At 35.8% G+C, this 18,946-nt stretch overlaps 1 protein-coding gene and 1 pseudogene across 3 annotated transcripts; one reads left to right on the plus strand and one right to left on the minus strand.

Annotated features, from left to right (window-relative positions):
• Positions 1-487: 487 nt before the first annotated feature.
• On the minus strand, positions 488-9,199 carry LOC121262572 (long chain acyl-CoA synthetase 7, peroxisomal-like). Of its 3 annotated transcripts, XM_041165096.1 has the most exons (24): positions 8,952-9,073; positions 8,785-8,875; positions 7,571-7,631; positions 7,384-7,461; positions 7,149-7,220; positions 6,973-7,054; positions 6,465-6,570; positions 6,315-6,391; positions 5,714-5,758; positions 5,515-5,601; positions 4,948-5,037; positions 4,741-4,820; positions 4,549-4,642; positions 3,890-3,978; positions 3,717-3,805; positions 3,366-3,495; positions 3,134-3,252; positions 2,862-2,985; positions 2,691-2,777; positions 1,788-1,891; positions 1,626-1,711; positions 1,121-1,207; positions 958-1,044; positions 488-761 (listed from the first exon to the last, which is right to left on the minus strand). In XM_041165096.1, exons 2-24 carry the CDS (start codon positions 8,840-8,842, stop codon positions 663-665), a joined length of 2,031 nt encoding a protein of 676 aa, XP_041021030.1. In that variant the 5' UTR covers positions 8,843-8,875; positions 8,952-9,073; the 3' UTR covers positions 488-662. The 3 variants fall into 3 exon arrangements, with proteins under 3 accessions (XP_041021030.1, XP_041021029.1, XP_041021031.1); XM_041165095.1 differs by lacking the exon at positions 8,785-8,875 and having other exon boundaries at positions 8,952-9,199; XM_041165097.1 differs by lacking the exons at positions 8,785-8,875; positions 8,952-9,073 and having other exon boundaries at positions 7,437-7,461.
• A 2,868-nt stretch (positions 9,200-12,067) lies between these two features.
• Positions 12,068-15,815, plus strand: LOC121262570 (annotated as a pseudogene).
• Positions 15,816-18,946: the final 3,131 nt, after the last annotated feature.

Below are 18,946 nucleotides of genomic sequence, written 5' to 3' on the forward strand. Positions count from 1 at the left end.
TTAAAATCTTGGCTGTTTTGACATTACCGGCTTATATTTCGGCCTTTGCCTTTTTTTTTTTTTTCATTTCTTAAAACTGTAAGTTCATTTTTTAACCTTTAGTTCAGACCAAACTCTCCAATTCAAATTATATTATTTATAATTTTTATATATATATATATAATTTATTTATATATAGACTATTCTGAAACGATATTGAAATTTCTCATTTTCAATACCTTGATCGAACCGGTCACCAGCGTTTGCAGTACCTCAACTTAACATCGTGATTTCAGCTCCTGTGGTTTTACCTTCACAACTTTAACTTATGGCTTAACACGCACGATGGAAACACGGGCATGATTTTGGGCAAAGTTGGAGATATGATTTTCCCCCTTTTCTTTCTTTGCATTACGCGGTTTTATTATACCCGCTGCCTCAGAGTCAAGCGAGGACAGCAAAACGCAGCTACCCAATTCGTTATGGAAAATGGTGCGAAGTTTTTGTATAGAGTAATGTACTCATGAAAACTAGATTCCATACATTACAATGTACTGAAAATCACATTTCATCAGCAAATACGATTTCTGATCATATGGAACTACAACAATCAGCCTCGTGATCTCACATGAACCTGTAAGTACGAATTATTTTTCCTTTATGTTGCTTCTATAAACTTCAGGTCATGACGTTTTTCCAGATGCCGGATCTGATTGAGAAAGCCCAGCATACATGTCTGCTATTGCTTTGGCAAAATATGCCTTTGCTTGAGGCCTCTTGATCTGCAGCAAAATTCATGTTAATACAGTGATATATACTCTTACCTTCTCATTGTGCTTACTGCTTTGTTTGGAGCAAACAGAGCCGAGGAAAAATCTGTTCAAACTAATTTTCATTTCGTCTTTTGACATTCAAATGGTGCCATTAGGGTGATCAGGGCCTGGAGGCTTTGGAGAGGAAAAGGAGCCAACTTCTTACCTTGAATGTTGGAGTGAGAAGGCCGTTCTCCAAAGTGAAAGGTTCATGCACCAAAGTTACAGCTTTTGCAAATTCGAAACCTATCAGCTACAGAGTCATAAGAAATACATCAAAAAACAAGAACTTCAGAAACTAATCAGTGTTTCTCAACGCAATTACCCACCTGAGCTTCCCTTCCAACATCATCCATTTCCGCCAAAACTGCAGCTCTCGCTCGTGGATCATTGCACAGTTGTCCTATATTTTCAAACTGAAGAAAGCAATAAGAGAAAACCATTCAAAATAGGAAAAAGAGTCTGAAAATTACATTGTTGACCGGCTTCATAATTGTGGGCACTGTACAGAAGTAATAATTAGTTATGAATCTGGCCTCCCACTCATGTAAGCAAACAGGGAAAAAATATCCTCCTATAGAACAAATGCAGAATACCCATCGACATTGTTGCCTGATTATGGAAAGAGCAGGCCATGCAAACCTCAAAACATACTTTCTAAACCAATTAAAAACTCAAAATCCAGAGTTAGCAAGAACCTATAAGTCAATAATATAACATTATCATGCTGTGCATAATGCAGAGTGATGAGAAGATATGGCACCATCTGGTGGGCTTCTAGATGACATTAAAAGGAGAAAGCAGTGCGAGAATGAGTTTTGCAGAGTCTAACACCTTGATGCCTTCTGATGCGGCCCAATCTTTCATCGCATCAGGGTCCACTGCAACAACAGCAACTAGACTCGAGTTCAGGCTATCACCTATAAACAAATTTAAGCAGTTAGCATAGAACATAGCTGAAGAGTATGATATACAAAGTAACATCCGATTCCTTACCATATATGAAACATTGAGAAACAAATTTGCACTTGGCATATACGTTCTCAATCTTCTCTGGTGCTATATATTCACCCTGAGCTAGCTTAAATATGTTTTTTTTCCTGTTATAAGTTGCAACAGAAATTCAACAGTATAAATTCAGAGTCTGTAAAATTGGCATACTATAACAAAATGATTTCCAGTAGAAAACCCCATAAAAGGAGGGTAACAAGATGTATTTTTGTAAGGTTTGACTTGCCTCAAGGACATGGTCAAAGCCATTGGCCTAATTAGATGGATGCTTACAGAGATTTACTTTCTCCGTTCGGGAGAACAATAGGAAAATATAGGCTTTATTTCTATAAGTTTGCCTGTATTTGCCAGTGCAGAACTACAGGATATTGATATTCAGAGGCAGAACTAGTTAATAGCTGATGTACGAAACCATGCTACATATTTTTGTATTCTGCACATTTTTTCCAAGCATGCAGTTGGACTTGGATAATATTTTCTCACCATGCCCTTCATTCATGGCATATATTTTGTTGTTATTGTGAGAGAAAACAGCTTATTCATTCGGTCATCCTAGTTACCAAAGTTCAAACTCCAATCTGTGAGCATATGGATGATGTCTACTGGCACTGTGTTGCGTCTATTTTCCACCATCCCCTACAAAATTATGTGTACAGCCAAAGGCATGGACCCACAAGCATTGACAATGAATCACCTGAAAAACGTCATTTCTTGAGAAGCCATGTGTACTGGTGGTAATTGTCTTTAATAGAAAATGATCTAAGATGTAGTTCAAGAAATACTTATCAAATTCAACTGGCAGTCATCGATATTCAGAGATATTAACCTAATCACTGTCCGTATTTTTTTTTAATATAAATAACATGATAAAGTATAGTAAAATCTTACCTATCAATAATCTTAAGGCGGCCTCCAGGTAACCACAACCCAATGTCTCCTGTGTGCAGCCATCCATCACCATCAATTACCTCTCTCCTGTCCAATCAACTCTATGGTCAGGTAGATTCAAGAAGTAATATTTTAGTAAAGTAAAGCAATTAACATATGCAAGATGAGTACGTTTGGACTTCGTCTTTGAAGTAGCCTTGAAACAAGATGGGACCTCTCACACAGATTTCACCTCGAGGATGAGGCTGATCTTCAGAGGTGTAGTTCATTTCAGGAACATCCACAAGTTTTATTTCTGGACGCGAAAAAGGGAAACAAACTAAGCACAATGCAAGGCAAACATACTGAAAAGGGAAAATAAGAATCTTGCAACCAGAAACAGAAATCCAATCAAGCATGTGCAACATAATTTTCTTGAAATAATTTGTGTCATAAGAACTTACCACAGGCAGGATTAGGGGACCCGACATGACCGGATAAAGTGTCACTTTCGTCCATTATGCTTATTACACAAGAAGTCTCAGTCATACCATATCCTTCAATTACTTGACAGCCAAAGCACCTGTGATTTGCAGTTATGTTCACCATGATAACATTATTGGTCCTTACTAACTTTTAAACAGAACCTTTGTACATTCAAACTTCTACAGTGCATATCCAAAATAATCAACTTACACCCTCAAGAAGTCCAAGATATCAGGAGACAACGGTGAAGCACCCGATCCCAAAAAACGAACTCGGCCTCCAAGCTTTTCCTTTATTTTGTTGAATACCAATCTGTCCCAAATTGGTGACGGGTTCTGGCCTGAAATTATTGTATGCTTGAATCAACAAAAGACTCTAATGGCAGTAGGCTAGTTCACATTAGTGAAATTATGTAGTACAGCCTGAGGGGACTCTCTTGGACTGGGATTTTACAATTCGTTTCTTTCATCATTTGAACTTCACAACATTATGGTGGGTGGCATGAAAGTCCATACAAAGATTCCTGAAAGTGTGAGGACGGTCTAATTTTAGCACACATACCACTCATTATGGCTTGCTTCTTGGAGTTGTAGGCAACTCTAAATATTCTCTCCCTTAGTATTCCAGAAGCTGTTACGGCATTTATAATTCTGTCAAAATAAACTGAATCAGACCTGATGGAGTCATAATAAAATAACAATAAAATGAGTAATTAAGGACATAACAATGATTACCCAGCATATATTCGATTATATAAACGTGGAACGCTGCAAAATATTGTTGGTCTAAGAGAAGACAAGTCATCCATCAGTTTCAAATTATCCTGAAAATAAGGACAGAGTCATTCATAAAGCTTTTACAAAGAAAACCTATGAACATTCTTTAAACTTGTTCAAAAGCCTAAAATATCCTACATCAAAGGAAATTGGCTATCTATTGAGGATGCATAGCACTGGGAACTTTCTGTTTGAAAATGAATAAACTTTTGTACAACCATCAGAGGCACATTACATTCCTTGAGGAATCTATGCGGAACAAAGCTATGCTGTTATTTTATATTTACATATCCCCTTGCTAGATTTGGTTTCGTTATCTCCAGTTAATGCGAACATTATCCTTTGCTTTATGGTCATAATAACTGAAACTAGAATAGTTATTTTTATTTAAGAGCTGCATGAAAAGTACTAATGTGTCATACTACCTCAGGCACTAGAGTTGTAATACATGAAATGCACTAAAAATAGGGTGCCTTTACACTAGTTGAATACGAAAATACTGAGAAGTCATTTTCCTTTTGCTGGGTAAGAAATGCAATAAGAATTTTATTAATTCAATGATACAATTTTAAACTTTGAACATCTTATGTCATTGTGTCATGTAATGCATCACATACCCCTTGGTAGAAACCAACAGCAACGCCGTAGTACACTGAGACAACTTGGTTTGTTCGTTCATATATGTGTGCCAAAGGAAGATACGACATGTAACTGAGAAAAGAAACATATAAATGAAAAATAATTTCGAGAATTGACAAATTAAAGTAACTTTAAAATTGGTGGTATCTGCAACCAAGTGTAGAACTCACACATCAGAGGGGTAGAATTTGGTCGCAAGACAAGAACCAGCAGCACTTGAAATTAGATTTCTGTGTGTCAGTACAACTCCCTTTCCAGAAGGATAAATTAAAAGAAAAGTAACAAAAAAAGCACACAAAAATGTCATTTGTCACATGATACAAGGCGTTTTGGCCACAATTGAGAGCATAAAAGTTCGCATACAATAAATGTGCCACCTTTGGTGTTCCAGTAGTACCACTAGTATAGCATATGGTTGCAATATCTTCAGGCTTGGGAGGGCAGAAAGGCTGCAGACCACTGCGGCCCTAAAAGGAAACCATCTGTAAGGTGATGAAGCATACAAAATTCTTCACAAAAAATATTCACAATCTGTCAGGAAAAGATTTGGAATCTTTGTTTTTCATTTCAGATCAATGATACTACTTATAGACTGTGAATGGAAATGAGGTAAAATCTTAGCAAGTTATAGTATTTTGTTCACATACAGACATTCATATAGGATCAATAGAATCAAGAAATATACAGAAGATGCCCTGTGATGGAGTAAAGCCAAAAACTCCCACAATTATAACACAGCCAATTTAGTTGTGTTCAACATGAAAAGTGCAGTTGAATGAATGGCTATTCATGTTGGAGTTTTCCATGATTTGGGCTTACTATCCCATAATGAATAAATATCGCAATTCAAAAGAACCTTAAGCAGACAGTTCCCTTTATCCAGGTCATGAGTACACTAGTATCCTCAGAATATCAGAATATTATTCGTAAAATTCCAGTTTTACCTGACTGATTAGTTTTAGATATGATATAACCTTCACTCCAGATGCTGGTGGAAGAGAAGGTAAGTATTCATCTATGCCTCCCACGACCTATGTCATGATGGATGCAGGGGAAAACAATAAAAAACTTGGTGACAATCATCAAACATTCTTTTAACTTTTTTAAGAGAAAATACAGCCATGAGATTTTAGGGGTACCAACCACTATAAGATGTACAGATGGAATCTCAGATAAGAAGCTCAACAACTGCAAGTTCCAGAGAAAGGATATAAATTATGTTGCTGATTGGGAATCAAAACGCAGAACTGAGATACAAACAAAAACAAGAAGCAAAATGAATCTGAAAAGGGATTCGAGTTCCAAAGAGATAATTGAAATTCAAAGCCCATAAAAAAGCAATAGCTTAAAGAACCTCAAATTAGCAGTAAAACATCTGTTATATAGCGAAAAGGGATACTACACTACCATCTCACTTTCATCCCGCTATGTAAGATGTGACACATTTATCACTATTGGTTGATGATTCTTTATCACCCAACGATGATAAATGTACCACATCTTACATAGTGGGATGAAAGTAGGATGAGAGTGTGGTGTAAGCATTACTCAAAAAATAACCTATGAGAAAAAATTGAAATATATAGGGTGCAATATTGGATTTAGAAGACAACATATTTTGGAAATTTATTTTAAGTATAAAAGAATCAATATCAAATAGACATGACAATTTAAATAAACCCATCCATAGGTATAGTTTCCCTAACATATAAGCAAAGCTTAAAGAAGAGAAGATCAATCTCACGCTGTTCAACGTCTCGGGTACACAAAAAATAGCCTGTAGGTCTGCATGATTGACAACATACTTGACAGCTTCTGGACCTACACAGAGAAAAATACTGTCAGAATAGGATGAACAAACTTGGAAGATATGTTTAGACAATTAGATGCGTACCAAGAGTGTCATAAAGGGGAACTGAGATATATGAATAAGCTGAGCAAGCATGATCCACGATCAGCCACTCTGGTCTATTTATCAAATAAAGTCCAATGCAAGCTCCCTGTTCCATGAGAGACCAAATGCTACAATCATATTTGCAGTCCTATAAATTATGTGAGATGATGACTTCTAGCTGAGTATGCAACAAAGGGATCCCTAACATTTCTCTCTGTTTCTCTTTTCGGATTGAATGCTCCAATTCCAAGAAAGATAAACACAACTTATGGATGTCATATGGCCCTGATATGGGCCCATGACCACGAATGCCACACAGATAGCACTAAATGTTGTAGGATCCACACGATGTATCTAGCTTATTCTAAACTGAACCCATCCAATTCGGACAAAGAATTGAAGATGATCTCAGTCCAAATAACAATTATGAGCTTATCCAATTGTAACTATGTTGAAGAAAATAGGATGATTAAAAATTGAGAATCTTTTCTCTCTAGAAGTGACTCACTTCCTGTAACCCATGATGCCATAGGCCAGAACCTATTGCTTCGCGAGCAGTTGCTGCTTCCCCATAAGTCATCCACTTGTACCTTCAGTTGTGAAGAACATGTCAGACAATGCTATGTGGAGAATGCAAACTTATCAACCTGATATACATGCTAAAGTAATTGATAGCTAACTTACTCTCCAACAGTACCATCTACCCGAATTCGCGTACCCAAATACTTGTAATCACAGAAAGTTTCAACAGCATGCCTGTTTTCACAACATTTTGAACAATATCTTATCTCTCCCTTTCAATAATAAATTTAGGCTAAAGCAAAAACGTCCAAGTACATGTAGTTGCCATCATTCTCTTAAAAGCGAAATGCGTAAACAAAAAAGAAAGAAAAACTCAGTTAGAAGTTAGAACCCTCACAAAAAGTTATCATGCAACGTCCCAATTTCAGGATGGTCAGGGAATTTACTTACGAGCTTCAAAGGAGAACGTGCTGATCTGCAACCCAAAAGTAACAAAGTTACATATTACCATAGGAAAAAAATTGAAAGAAAGAAGCAGGGTACATATGAGTAACCAGTTGAAGTAAAAACACCAACAAACATACCTATACACATTCCACTTGCCTGTTTGCAACTTTTCTGGAAGAACTACACTATACCCCTGGCCTGCTCAGAATTGAATACAAACACTTTGATGCACGAGAACAAAAAACGAATGACACTGAAATTCAAACATGAGAACAAAAAGAGAAGTTGACAAATTTGATGAAGCCATATTGAGTAACACTAGTTCCATTCAGCCAAATGTGCAGGATTTTAATTTCAATAATTACAAAGCAATAAAAAGATCCAAGATTTGTATTCCTTCAGCTAAAAAGGCATGATAAAAGCGTGCTTAAACTGCCAATGAGCTCTAGATGAAACTTCAATTTTTTATATAGGTAAAGGTGAAACTTCACTTTACTTTCCTTGTAAGAACAAAGGACAGCGAGGTTATGGGTTCACAACTTATTGGGAGTGTGTAAGTTTTTTATTTATAAGTAAAGAGTAATTTTATTAATACGAATGAAATAGGCATAACCTATGTACATAGGAAGTATACAAAAGAACACCTAAATACATTCTAAGATCAATTGGGAGTGTGTAAGTTACCAGTAATTGAAAAAAAAAAAAAAACAACATTAATCAACTAATTTCTAAATGCATAAAAGAAACTCAATCTTAGTGGAAAAGGCATTGTTCTTTCGATGAAAAACAGGGGAAGAAAGCAAACAAAAGCTTAGAGAAACTCGAATTCGGTTGTTGAAAACATGGAAAACAGAACAATATGCAAGTCCCTGACAACAGTTTTTTTTTTTTTTTTGTTTTTTTTTTTAATGACGGGGAACCACTCCACGGCAGAGCCCTTAAGACTCACCCATCGAACCGGGGAGAGTAGCACAGGAACCCACCGCCCTAGCCTCCCACTTAAATCACAGTTTGATTTCAGGAGGAATCGAAAGTGTGACATGGAGCAGATGCATACAAGTTCGCCCTTACAACTTGGCTACCAACGGTTGGGTTAGTCCCTGACAATAGTTCTCAAGAAAAGAACAAAAAAATCTTAGAAACTACGAATAGGTTGTGAAACTATAGATCAGACACGGAAAAGAAGAAAAGAACTAATTTTCTCCTTGCTCTCAAAGACGAATTTTCATTGTTTTCGCTGCAAATCAGTTCTTGGAAACAGCTAGCTTGTGAAAGATCTTTAGTCTTCCAGAGCTACGAAACAACGTGGCCGAAAAATCACAATCACAAGCTTACAGAAGCTATTAAATACCGGCAGGTACAACTTCTACCGCAGCTCCAAATTTCATTTGATCAGATTGAGTTTCCATAGCTCAACTGCTCATTCGCTTCAGACACATGCACTACATAGAAATCTAAATTTACACACGCACACACAAATATATGTATATCGAAAGAGGGAGGGAGTGGGGAGAGTACCTTGAACGAACTTTCCAGCAGTGAGGTTGGGTTGAACAAGGGAGTGAGGATCGTTGGAGGAGGTGTAAACGGGGAGAAGGTGGCATTGGACGGCATGGAGGCGACGCCGTGCCTGTGATTCCATGGGAATAAAGATTTCCTCGAGGAGATATTTTCTCGGAAAATCGAAGGGTGGGAGAGTTGGTTGGTTGATTGATCCTTCTTTGGTGCCTTTTTTTTATGTTGCTTTACGTCTTGACGAGGTAAGTGAAAGACGGGGCACACTTTTTAATGCCTGATGATGACATCAGATCAGTTTACCGCCCGCTAGCATTCGGCTCTGTGTTGCGGTTGCGTTGGGCTACATTTAGAACGTTCAAGCAGTTTAGCTCTTTGAGAGCATTACTATTGGATGATGTAAATGAAAAGATTAAAGTCGCATAGAGGTTATATAAAAATAATCTTATAAATTGACATAATTTTTTATAATTTATTAGATCTATTTTATAATAAAAATATTTTTATAATCTAACGAACCACATTATATCATATCAATTTATGAAATTACTTTTATATAATCTATTTATAGTTAGAATATTTCCCAAATGTAAATATAAAATTTATATAATATGATTTGATTTTATATTTAATTATTCTATTCAAAATGTATTCACATATTGGATTATTCATTTATTAATCAAAATAATAATAAAATATTATATATTTAATAATTTTTTTTCAATATTTTTTATTAATTATTTTTTAAATTAAAAATACATTAATACAAGTACAGAATAATATTTCTGGAATGCAGCAAATCCCAGTCCTGGGAGCACTAAAACAAAGCACAAATCCCCAAAAAAATAAATCCTAAATCTGAAAGATTAAACCTGACAATAACAAGCGAAAAAAAAAAAAATTGAAACAAAATAAATAGTGCAGAAGAAAAGCAAAAGAACCAAATAAAAAAAATGGAGAAATGGTACATAAGAAAAGCAAAGTAAATAGAAAGTACCTGAAGGAGAGAGAAAATATTTTTTAATTAATTTGATTTAGCTACAGTGACCATCAAATATAATCACCAATCCCAAATTATTATAGCTAAAAGTCATATCTTTTTGAAATTGTATAATTTAATATAGACTATTTTTGGGATCTATTAACCAAACTGCTCATTGGATTTATATTTATATTTGCATAATCCAATGAGAATGCTCTGAAGCAAGTTCAAATTTAAATCTAACTCAACAACCAAACACACAATCTCAAATCACTAAATATCACTTAATTTAAGATCTCTTTACACGTGAACTAATAATTTTTTTCAATTGAAGACCTCTTTATACGAGGGATCCATAACCTTTTTTAACTTTCCATAAATACATCAAAACTCATCTTAACATCCAAATATATCTAAACTCATCTTGAGATGCTTAGAAAAAAATTCATCTTAGGTGAATTCCATAAAACTCACTCCACCATCTCAACTCACTATTATTTATAAAAAAAACTCAACTCATCTCTGCTCAGTTCAACATCCAAATGTAACCTTAATGGTCATTGTATGGTTACGTGTTAGAAATAAAAATCTACTTCTTTCACTTATGAAATAGATCGAGATGAGTTTAACTTTATATGGTAAGTTGAAAAAATAATAGATTCCATTAGTAATTAATTTGAGATAAATTACGATGATCTTGCCATCCAAACATAACTTAATTATTGGATTCTACTATACGATACATATGGTAAGATAAAAATAAAATATAGTGTAATATATCGCATTACCATTTTGAAAAAAATATTAGAAGCTAAACTAGTATTGTTACTATAGAATAAAATGTTTTAGAATGCTTTTTTTAAAATCAAATATTATCATGGTAGCCGTGTATATATAGGATGTATTTAACATTCTCCATACCAGCTCGTAAACATGCAAATCATTAGGAAATTTCAAGGAATAGCCTGCTCGTTTGTGAAAATTTTTACTTCATTTTGAGGATTTTAATTTGCTCTTTCGTCCAGCTCTCATAGACGCCTTCAAACTTTGTAAGATTTTTTTAAAACAGAAATACTAAATTTATAAAATGACTTAACAAATATAAGAGTACAAATTGGCATTATTTAATGAGTACTTTTACGTACAATCGAAAAGTGCGTAAACGTCGCGTAATCGCTTTGAAAAAGAGTGGAGTGTATTATTAAAAAATTAATTTTTTTCATGTATATTTCATATTTTATTCAATTTTTTCAAAGCAATTACGCGACGGTTGCACAATTCATGGTTGCAAATATTTTTTTTTTATTTAATATAATACGTTAGATATACTTTATAATAAAAATAATTTTACAAACTAATATATCACATAAAATCACGTCAGTTTATAAATTTATTTTTTTAAGATCTCTTTATTTAAATTAAATGATAAAAATAATAAATTACGTATTGGTACGCAATATTAAGCAGAAATTTTCAATAAAAAAATACCATTAGATTGGGTGTCTTGTGGGCCCACGCAGCCTCATAGGGGTATATGGGACCCAGTTTTGGGCTGTGGCGTTGGTGGAGGTTGGTAGATATTTTCCAGCCCAAGAAGAAGAAGAAGAAGAAATTCACATGCACTTTCAAATATCTAATATTTTTGCCACGTGTTAAAGTGATTAAGAACAAAAAGTTAGAGAAATAGAACCCTCATCCCCGAGCTACCGAAACCAAACACTCCGTCCAAACCAATCCACTCCTGTAGCCATTGCTGCTGTGAACTTGGAATCACTCTAAAATCATGCAAATGGCTTAATGCGGCGAAAAAAAGTGTTCGTAGTTTACTTGTCGGGTGCTATTGTTTCCGTTGTAACAGAGCAAGCGTTTAGCAAGCACACAATAAATTCCAGTTTAATATCTCTATTTTTTGTTTTTCCACCCTTTCCTTCTGATAAGAAATTAAATGGAAATAAATATCTCTTTTATTTCAAAGCTAAAAACGATCAGAGTTTCTACATGATACGTCACATCTGATGGCATTTTACATTTATCAAAAGGTTATATGAGTGGAAGTTTGATTCATGGAAGTCATAATTGAAATTTGAAACACAAAAGCCTTAAAATTCCAGCTAGAACACAAAAGTCAAAATTGAAGCTCTCTCTTTTTTGTTTGAATCTCTGAATTCGGATATGAATTTGATAATTTTTTCCCAAGTTAAAGAGAAGCCTCCACAAACACAAGAACATAAGCCAACAAGAGAGATAAAGAGTATGGAGTGCAATCAGATGATCTATATCACCACAGCAAAGATTTTGTTAATCTTATTCGTCTCTCGTGTTCTTCCATCAGCATCAGCATCTGTCTGTGAAGATCTAACCGATTGCGTAGCTCTTCTGAAGTTCAAAGAAGCCATAACAAGTGATCCCAAGAGTTATCTCCAAGATTGGAACAAAGCCAATTCCTTGTGCAACTGGACTGGAATTACATGCCATCCACATCTAGGAGATCGTGTCATTGCTCTTGAGCTCGTTAACATGGGCTTACAGGGAACTATTTCACCATTCCTATCCAATCTTTCCCTTCTCAGCACCCTGTCTTTTTGCAGCAACCGTTTCCATGGAGAAATCCCAACTACCTTGGGAAGGCTTTCGAAATTAGCATATTTGAATCTTAGCATAAACCTGCTTGAAGGTAACATACCACCCTCACTTCAAGGCTGTCAAAGCTTGAAAATCTTGGATTTGAATATCAACAATCTATCTGGAATTTCGAAAGAACTTGGGTGGATGAAGAACCTGACACACTTGGCTCTCTCTGTAAACAACCTCACTGGAGTCATACCATCATTTCTATCAAACTTGACAGGCCTAATAAATTTACAATTGGCCGTAAATTTCTTCACTGGGAAGATCCCTCCACAGCTTGGAGCTCTCGCAAAGATGGAGATTTTGTACTTACACACTAACTTTCTTGAGGGAACGATACCTAACTCGTTGAGTAATTGTACCGCATTACGTGAAATTTCGATGCTTGAGAATCTTTTACGTGGAGACATCCCTTTAGAATTGGGTGAAAAGCTCCAAAACTTGCAGAAGTTGTACTTGCTAAATAACAAACTCTCTGGGGAAATTCCAGTAACCGTCACGAATCTTTCCCATCTGACACTCCTTGATCTTAGCGAGAACAACTTCAGTGGGGAAGTTCCACAGGAGTTGGGGAAGTTAAAGAACCTTGAGATTCTTTACCTTCACACCAATAACCTGGGAGGCAGCTCTGGCAACTCTTCCCTCAGTTTCTTAACAGCACTCACAACTGTTCGTTTCTGAAGAAATTGCACTTGGGTTCATGTTTGTTCACAGGAAATCTACCTGATTCCGTTGGCACTCTTTCAAAAGAACTTTATTACTTCAACATTTTGAATAACAGAGTAACAGGAGAGATACCAGGAAGTATAAGTAATTTGAGCGGCCTTGTGCGCTTAACTTTGCAGTACAACTTTTTGGATGGAAGAATACCAGCAACACTCGGAAAGCTTTGGCAGTTGCAGACGTTAGACTTGGGAAAAAACAAGCTTTTTGGGATAATTCCCGAGGGCATGGGGAACATGACAAATCTTGGTTCGCTGGATGCTAGTGATAATTTGCTTAATGGGTCGATTCCCTTTACACTTGGTAATCTCTCTAAACTAAGATATCTTTTCTTGTCTCACAACCACTTGTTAGGAAACCTTCCCATTGAACTCACCCGATGTTCTCTTATGATGCTTCTTGATTTATCCTTCAATGCCCTAAGTGGGTCAATTCCCAGAGAGATCAGCAGCTTTTCCAAGTTGTCTCTCTCACTTAACTTGTCAAACAATAACTTTCAAGGAGAGGTGCCTGCAGGCATCGGGCAACTGGTATATGTGTTGGCAATAGACTTATCAAAGAATAGGCTCTCCGGTGCCATACCAAGTTTAATTGGAAGTTGCATATCATTGGAGCATTTGAACCTGTCCCATAACATGCTTGACGGTACAATCCCTGAGGCTTTGAAGATGATCACGCATCTTAAAGTGCTGGACTTGGCTCACAATCAATTAACTGGTGATTTTCCAATATGGATCACTAATGGTCAATTTCTCATGAATGTTAATTTATCCTACAATAGTTTGACAGGAGAAGTTCCAAATACTATAAGGTTCAATAGAAGCTCGTTCATGGGGAATTTGGGGTTGTGTGGTGGCTCTGATCTGCTTGGTCTTCCTCGCTGTGAAGCTCAGAAGCAAAAGAAAAAGAGAAACAAAAAGTTCTACTATGTCTTAGCAATTACATTGAGCTGTACCCTATTATTTTTGGTGTTGGTTGCTGTCTTTGTTTACCGTTTCTTCTTCAAGAAAGAAACTGTAAATCTATCACATTCAAAACTAATGTCTTCTCCAATAAACTTTGGAAACCGAACTTTTACTCAAAGGGAACTCGAAATTGCAACAGCTGAGTTCGATGAGGCAAACTTACTGGGAAGGGGAAGCTATGGATGAGTTTATAAAGCAATCATTGATGATGGAAATTCTGTTGTGGCGGTAAAGGTTTTGCATGGAGAGTCTATTCAAAGTTTGAAAAACTATAAAAAAGAATGTCAGATATTATCTGGAATCAAGCACCGCAATCTGGTTAGAATGATTGGATTCGCTTGGAGTTCACAGTTCAAGGCTATAGTTCTGGAGTATGTGGGCAATGGGAACTTGGAACAGCATCTTTATCCGAATGGATCAGAGATGGGCATCTGTAACTTTAAATTGAGAGACAGGCTGGGAATAGCTATAGATGTTGCCCATGGATTGGAATATCTACACGAGTATTGTTTAGATCAAGTCATACATTGTGATCTGAAGCCACAAAATGTGCTTCTGGACACTGATATGGTCGCTCATGTTGCAGATTTTGGGGTTGGAAAGCTCATTTTAGCTGACAAACTAAGAGAACATGTTAGCACAACAGATTTCCTACGAGGATCAATTGGTTATATACCCCCAGGTGTGCATGTGATGAGCTATGATGATGTCGTTTCTTTATATGCCTCGTCTATAGTAAATGATTTCGATTATTTTCTTTCTACTCAAGAAAGCTTTTAATCTCATAATTCTTCTCAACATATTTTCATTTCTAAGCAAAAATAAGTCAATTTTCAAAGTAATGTTACTTCAAAATTTGTTTAGATTTCTCAAGCAGATTACTGTCAAAATAGGGTCTGTTACGACAAGATCTATGTGAACAAGAATCCTAAACAACATATCGTTTCTAGGAAGAAAATAATTTTCAAGGCCCCAAAATTGTTTACACAGTAACTTATGAACTAAATTGTGAAACACTTTCCGCTAACGATTCCAGTTGCTTTGAAACAGAATATGGACTGGGAATTGAAGTTTCCACTAGAGGAGACGTATATAGTTTTGGTATCATGCTGCTAGAGATGATGACTCAAAAGAAGCCCACAAGCGAATTATTTTCAAATGGGGCTGATCTCAGGAATTGGGTGGATCCTGCATTTCCAGATCATATTATGGATGTTCTGGACACCTCATTAAAGCAGGAGGCAAATTCAGGGGATTCAAGTTGTGCTTTACAAAGGTTTGAGCAATGTTGCGTGGAAATGCTTGACTTAGGGTTGATGTGCACACATGAGAATCCACAAAAACGACCACGCATGTCTTCGGTGGCACAAAGGCTGGAGAATATTCGGAAGGAACAAGGATATTGTTAGGGGATTGTAAAATACTCATATTATAGTAGATTTGCCTTTCAAAGAACGCGTGGACGTATGCCTTGTGGCAAACCACGTAAATTTGTGTATCTTTATCTCTATTTACATTTCCTGTATTTATTTTCTATTCATTGCTATGGATGTATGTACTTGCATCGTACCACCGCTCTGGACCACCAACATGGACTTCAGACCACAACCTCAAGACCTGGACCACCTTAGTGGGCCGTAAATGACTTTTTCTCCCGTTTCGGCCTATTGTGCAATTTTTGGCATTAACAGTTAGCGTCGTATGTGAGATCGACTTATTCTCTACACTAGAAGCTGGAGAATAATGATATACAGCTTACAAAACTGTCCTCGAAGGAGTAGATAAATTTTTCCTTAAATAAGTATTCTCAACTTTTCACCTCTTGTTTTTATTTCATTAGTAACATTGTTATAAAAATTGGGCGAATGCACCTTTCCTCGCCCATGCGGTTAAGAGCACTACACACTAAGTGCACAATGCATAAAACACTTCAACTACCAGCTTTTCACGCTTGGGAAGAAAGTTTCCAGGTCAGGCAAGATTAAGCTTACTGTGCATTTAATGCATAGTACTGTGGCATGCACAATGCATGTGCACTGTGCGTAGAATGCATGCACCCATTGTGCATGGCATGCATAGTGCCAGCGGCGAGCCCACTGCTGTTGCCAGCGGCCACCATGTGGATCGTCGATGCCTTTTGCCATTGTTGTAGTGGTCCCCGACCACTATGACTGAGTATGAGGTGGTCCACAACCATGCATGTTGTGCTTATAATGTGCACCCAAGAGCTTACATTGGCTAACCGTGAGCCCGATGTTGCTACCTGCGGTCATGACAGCCGTGAGCTGGCGGGGCAACCACCGGCTACCACCAAGACCGCTAATATTTTTGTTGATGGTGAGTTGTTCCTTGGCCCTAGTCCATTCCTCGACCACAGCTCGACCACCCATTGGTTGACCATGCACGCGAGCAACCATCCTGCCATGGCAACGCAAGAAAAAATGAGAAGCGATTTTCTCAAATAAAGCCCAAAATAAAAATTCTAAATGAGAGTGACAAAAAAAAATGAAGTTGGTGAAAACATCTCAACTTTCTCGGAAGCTAAACAGTGAAGAGATTGCCGACGCAGAGAGAGAGTTGTAGGCTTTCCATTACATACTTTTACCTTGATCATGGCATCAGGAGGAAGAAAAAATTGAAAAGAGAAACAGATAAGGAGAGAGATAGGAAAAGAAAAATATAAGAAAATGAGAGAAGAGAGAAACGGTAACGATTTTAAAGAAACCAAAATCAAACTTACAAAAATTGTCAATGGAGAGGGGCTACGATTGTTGGTGTTGCGAGGGAGGGGCCAACCGAGATAGAAGAAGACGTAGGACGAAAGCCAAACCGAATGTGATGAGATGTACAATCTGGGAAACGACTGTACACACTGTAAACCCTAACTGGAAAATGAGGATTGGGATGAGGAGGGGTTTTTCTTCAAAATCCTAAAATTTTCTCTAAATTATAGAGATAGAGGAGATATGGGGAACCCAATAGGAATGCTCTGAGAGCATTAGTATTGAATTATGTAAATGCAAATATAAAATTTGTATAATATGATATGATTTTGTATTTAACTATTCCACTCAAAATTTATTCATATATTGGATTATCCATCCATTAATCAAAATAATAATAAAATATTATAATTTTAATAAATTTTTTTTCAATTTTTTTTCTATTAATTTTTTAAAATTAAAAATACATTAATATAAGTATAGAGCAATATTTCTAGAGTGTAGCAAATCCCAGCCCTGGGAGCACTAAAACAAAGCACAAATACCCCCAAAAAAAATCCTAAATCTGAAATATTGAACCCAACTACAACAGGCAAAAAGAAAAAAAAAAGTGTAAAGGAACGAAATAGTGGTCATTGTTTAACATTCAAACACATCTAAATTTATCTTAGGATGCTTAGAAAAAAAAAAAAACTCATCTTAGGTGAATTCTACAAAACTCATTCCACCATCTCAACTCACTATTATTTATAAAAAAACTCGACTCATCTCTGCTCAGTTCAACATCCAAATGCAACCTTAATGGTCATTGTGTGGTTACATGTTGGAAATAAAAATCTACTTCTCTCACTTATGAAATAAATTGAGATGAATTTAACTTTATATGTTAAGTTGAAAAAATAGTAGATATCATTAGTAATTAATTTGAGATGAATTGCGATGATCTTGCCATCCAAACATAACTTAATTATTGGATTCTACTATACGATACATATGGTAAGATAAAAATAAAATATAGTATAATATATCGCATTACCATTTTGAAAAAAAATATTAGAAGCTAAACTAGTATTGTTACTATAGAATAAAATGTTTTAGAATGCTTTTTTTAAAATAAAATGTTATCATGGTAGCCGTGTATATATAGGATGCATTTAGCATTCTCCATACCAGCTCGTAATCATGCAAATCAGTTGGAAGTTTCAAGTAATAGCCTGCTCGTTTGTGAAAAGTTTTACTTCATCATGAGGATTTTAATTTGCTCTTTGGTTCTCCTCTTATAGAAGCCTTCATACTTTGTAATTTATAGGTGCTTTTATTATCTTAATTTTACACGTTAATATGTAATTTATAATTTTTATCTTTCTATTTAAATATTTTTATCTTTCTATTTAAATACATATATTTATATATCAATACGCGTGTGTTTAAATTAAATAATAAAAATGATAAATTATGTATTAATATGTAATATTCGGATAATAAGTAAGATTTTTCAATAAAAAAAGACACAATAGATTGGGTGGCTTGTGCGCCCACGCAGCCTCGTTGGGGGTATATGGGACCCAGTTTTTAGCTGTGGCGTTGGTGGAGGTTGGTAGATATTTTCCAGCCAAAGAAGAAGAAGAAATTCATAGTATCTCTGTGTTTTGTGGCTTTTCCTTGGTTCCGTAATTTACAATTCACATGCACTCTCAAATATCTAATACTTTTGGAAAGAAAATATAATATAGTCCATGAACATATGTTGCTTGATGCATGTATGGCTCCTACGCCAACGATTGCATGTATGGCTCCTACGCTCACGTTTTGTGATTAAAGGGTTTGTTTGAAAATAATTTTCATATATTCTATCTCATCTCATCTCATTTTATTTTTAAATTTTAGTCAAATATAAACACTTTTAAACTACTCATTACAACTTTTTCAAACTAATCATTACAAATTTTCTAAACTTTTAAACAAAAACAAAAAATA

Source organism: Juglans microcarpa x Juglans regia, chromosome 4S, assembly GCF_004785595.1.
Source record: "Juglans microcarpa x Juglans regia isolate MS1-56 chromosome 4S, Jm3101_v1.0, whole genome shotgun sequence".
NCBI classification, from domain to species: Eukaryota; Viridiplantae; Streptophyta; class Magnoliopsida; order Fagales; family Juglandaceae; genus Juglans; species Juglans microcarpa x Juglans regia.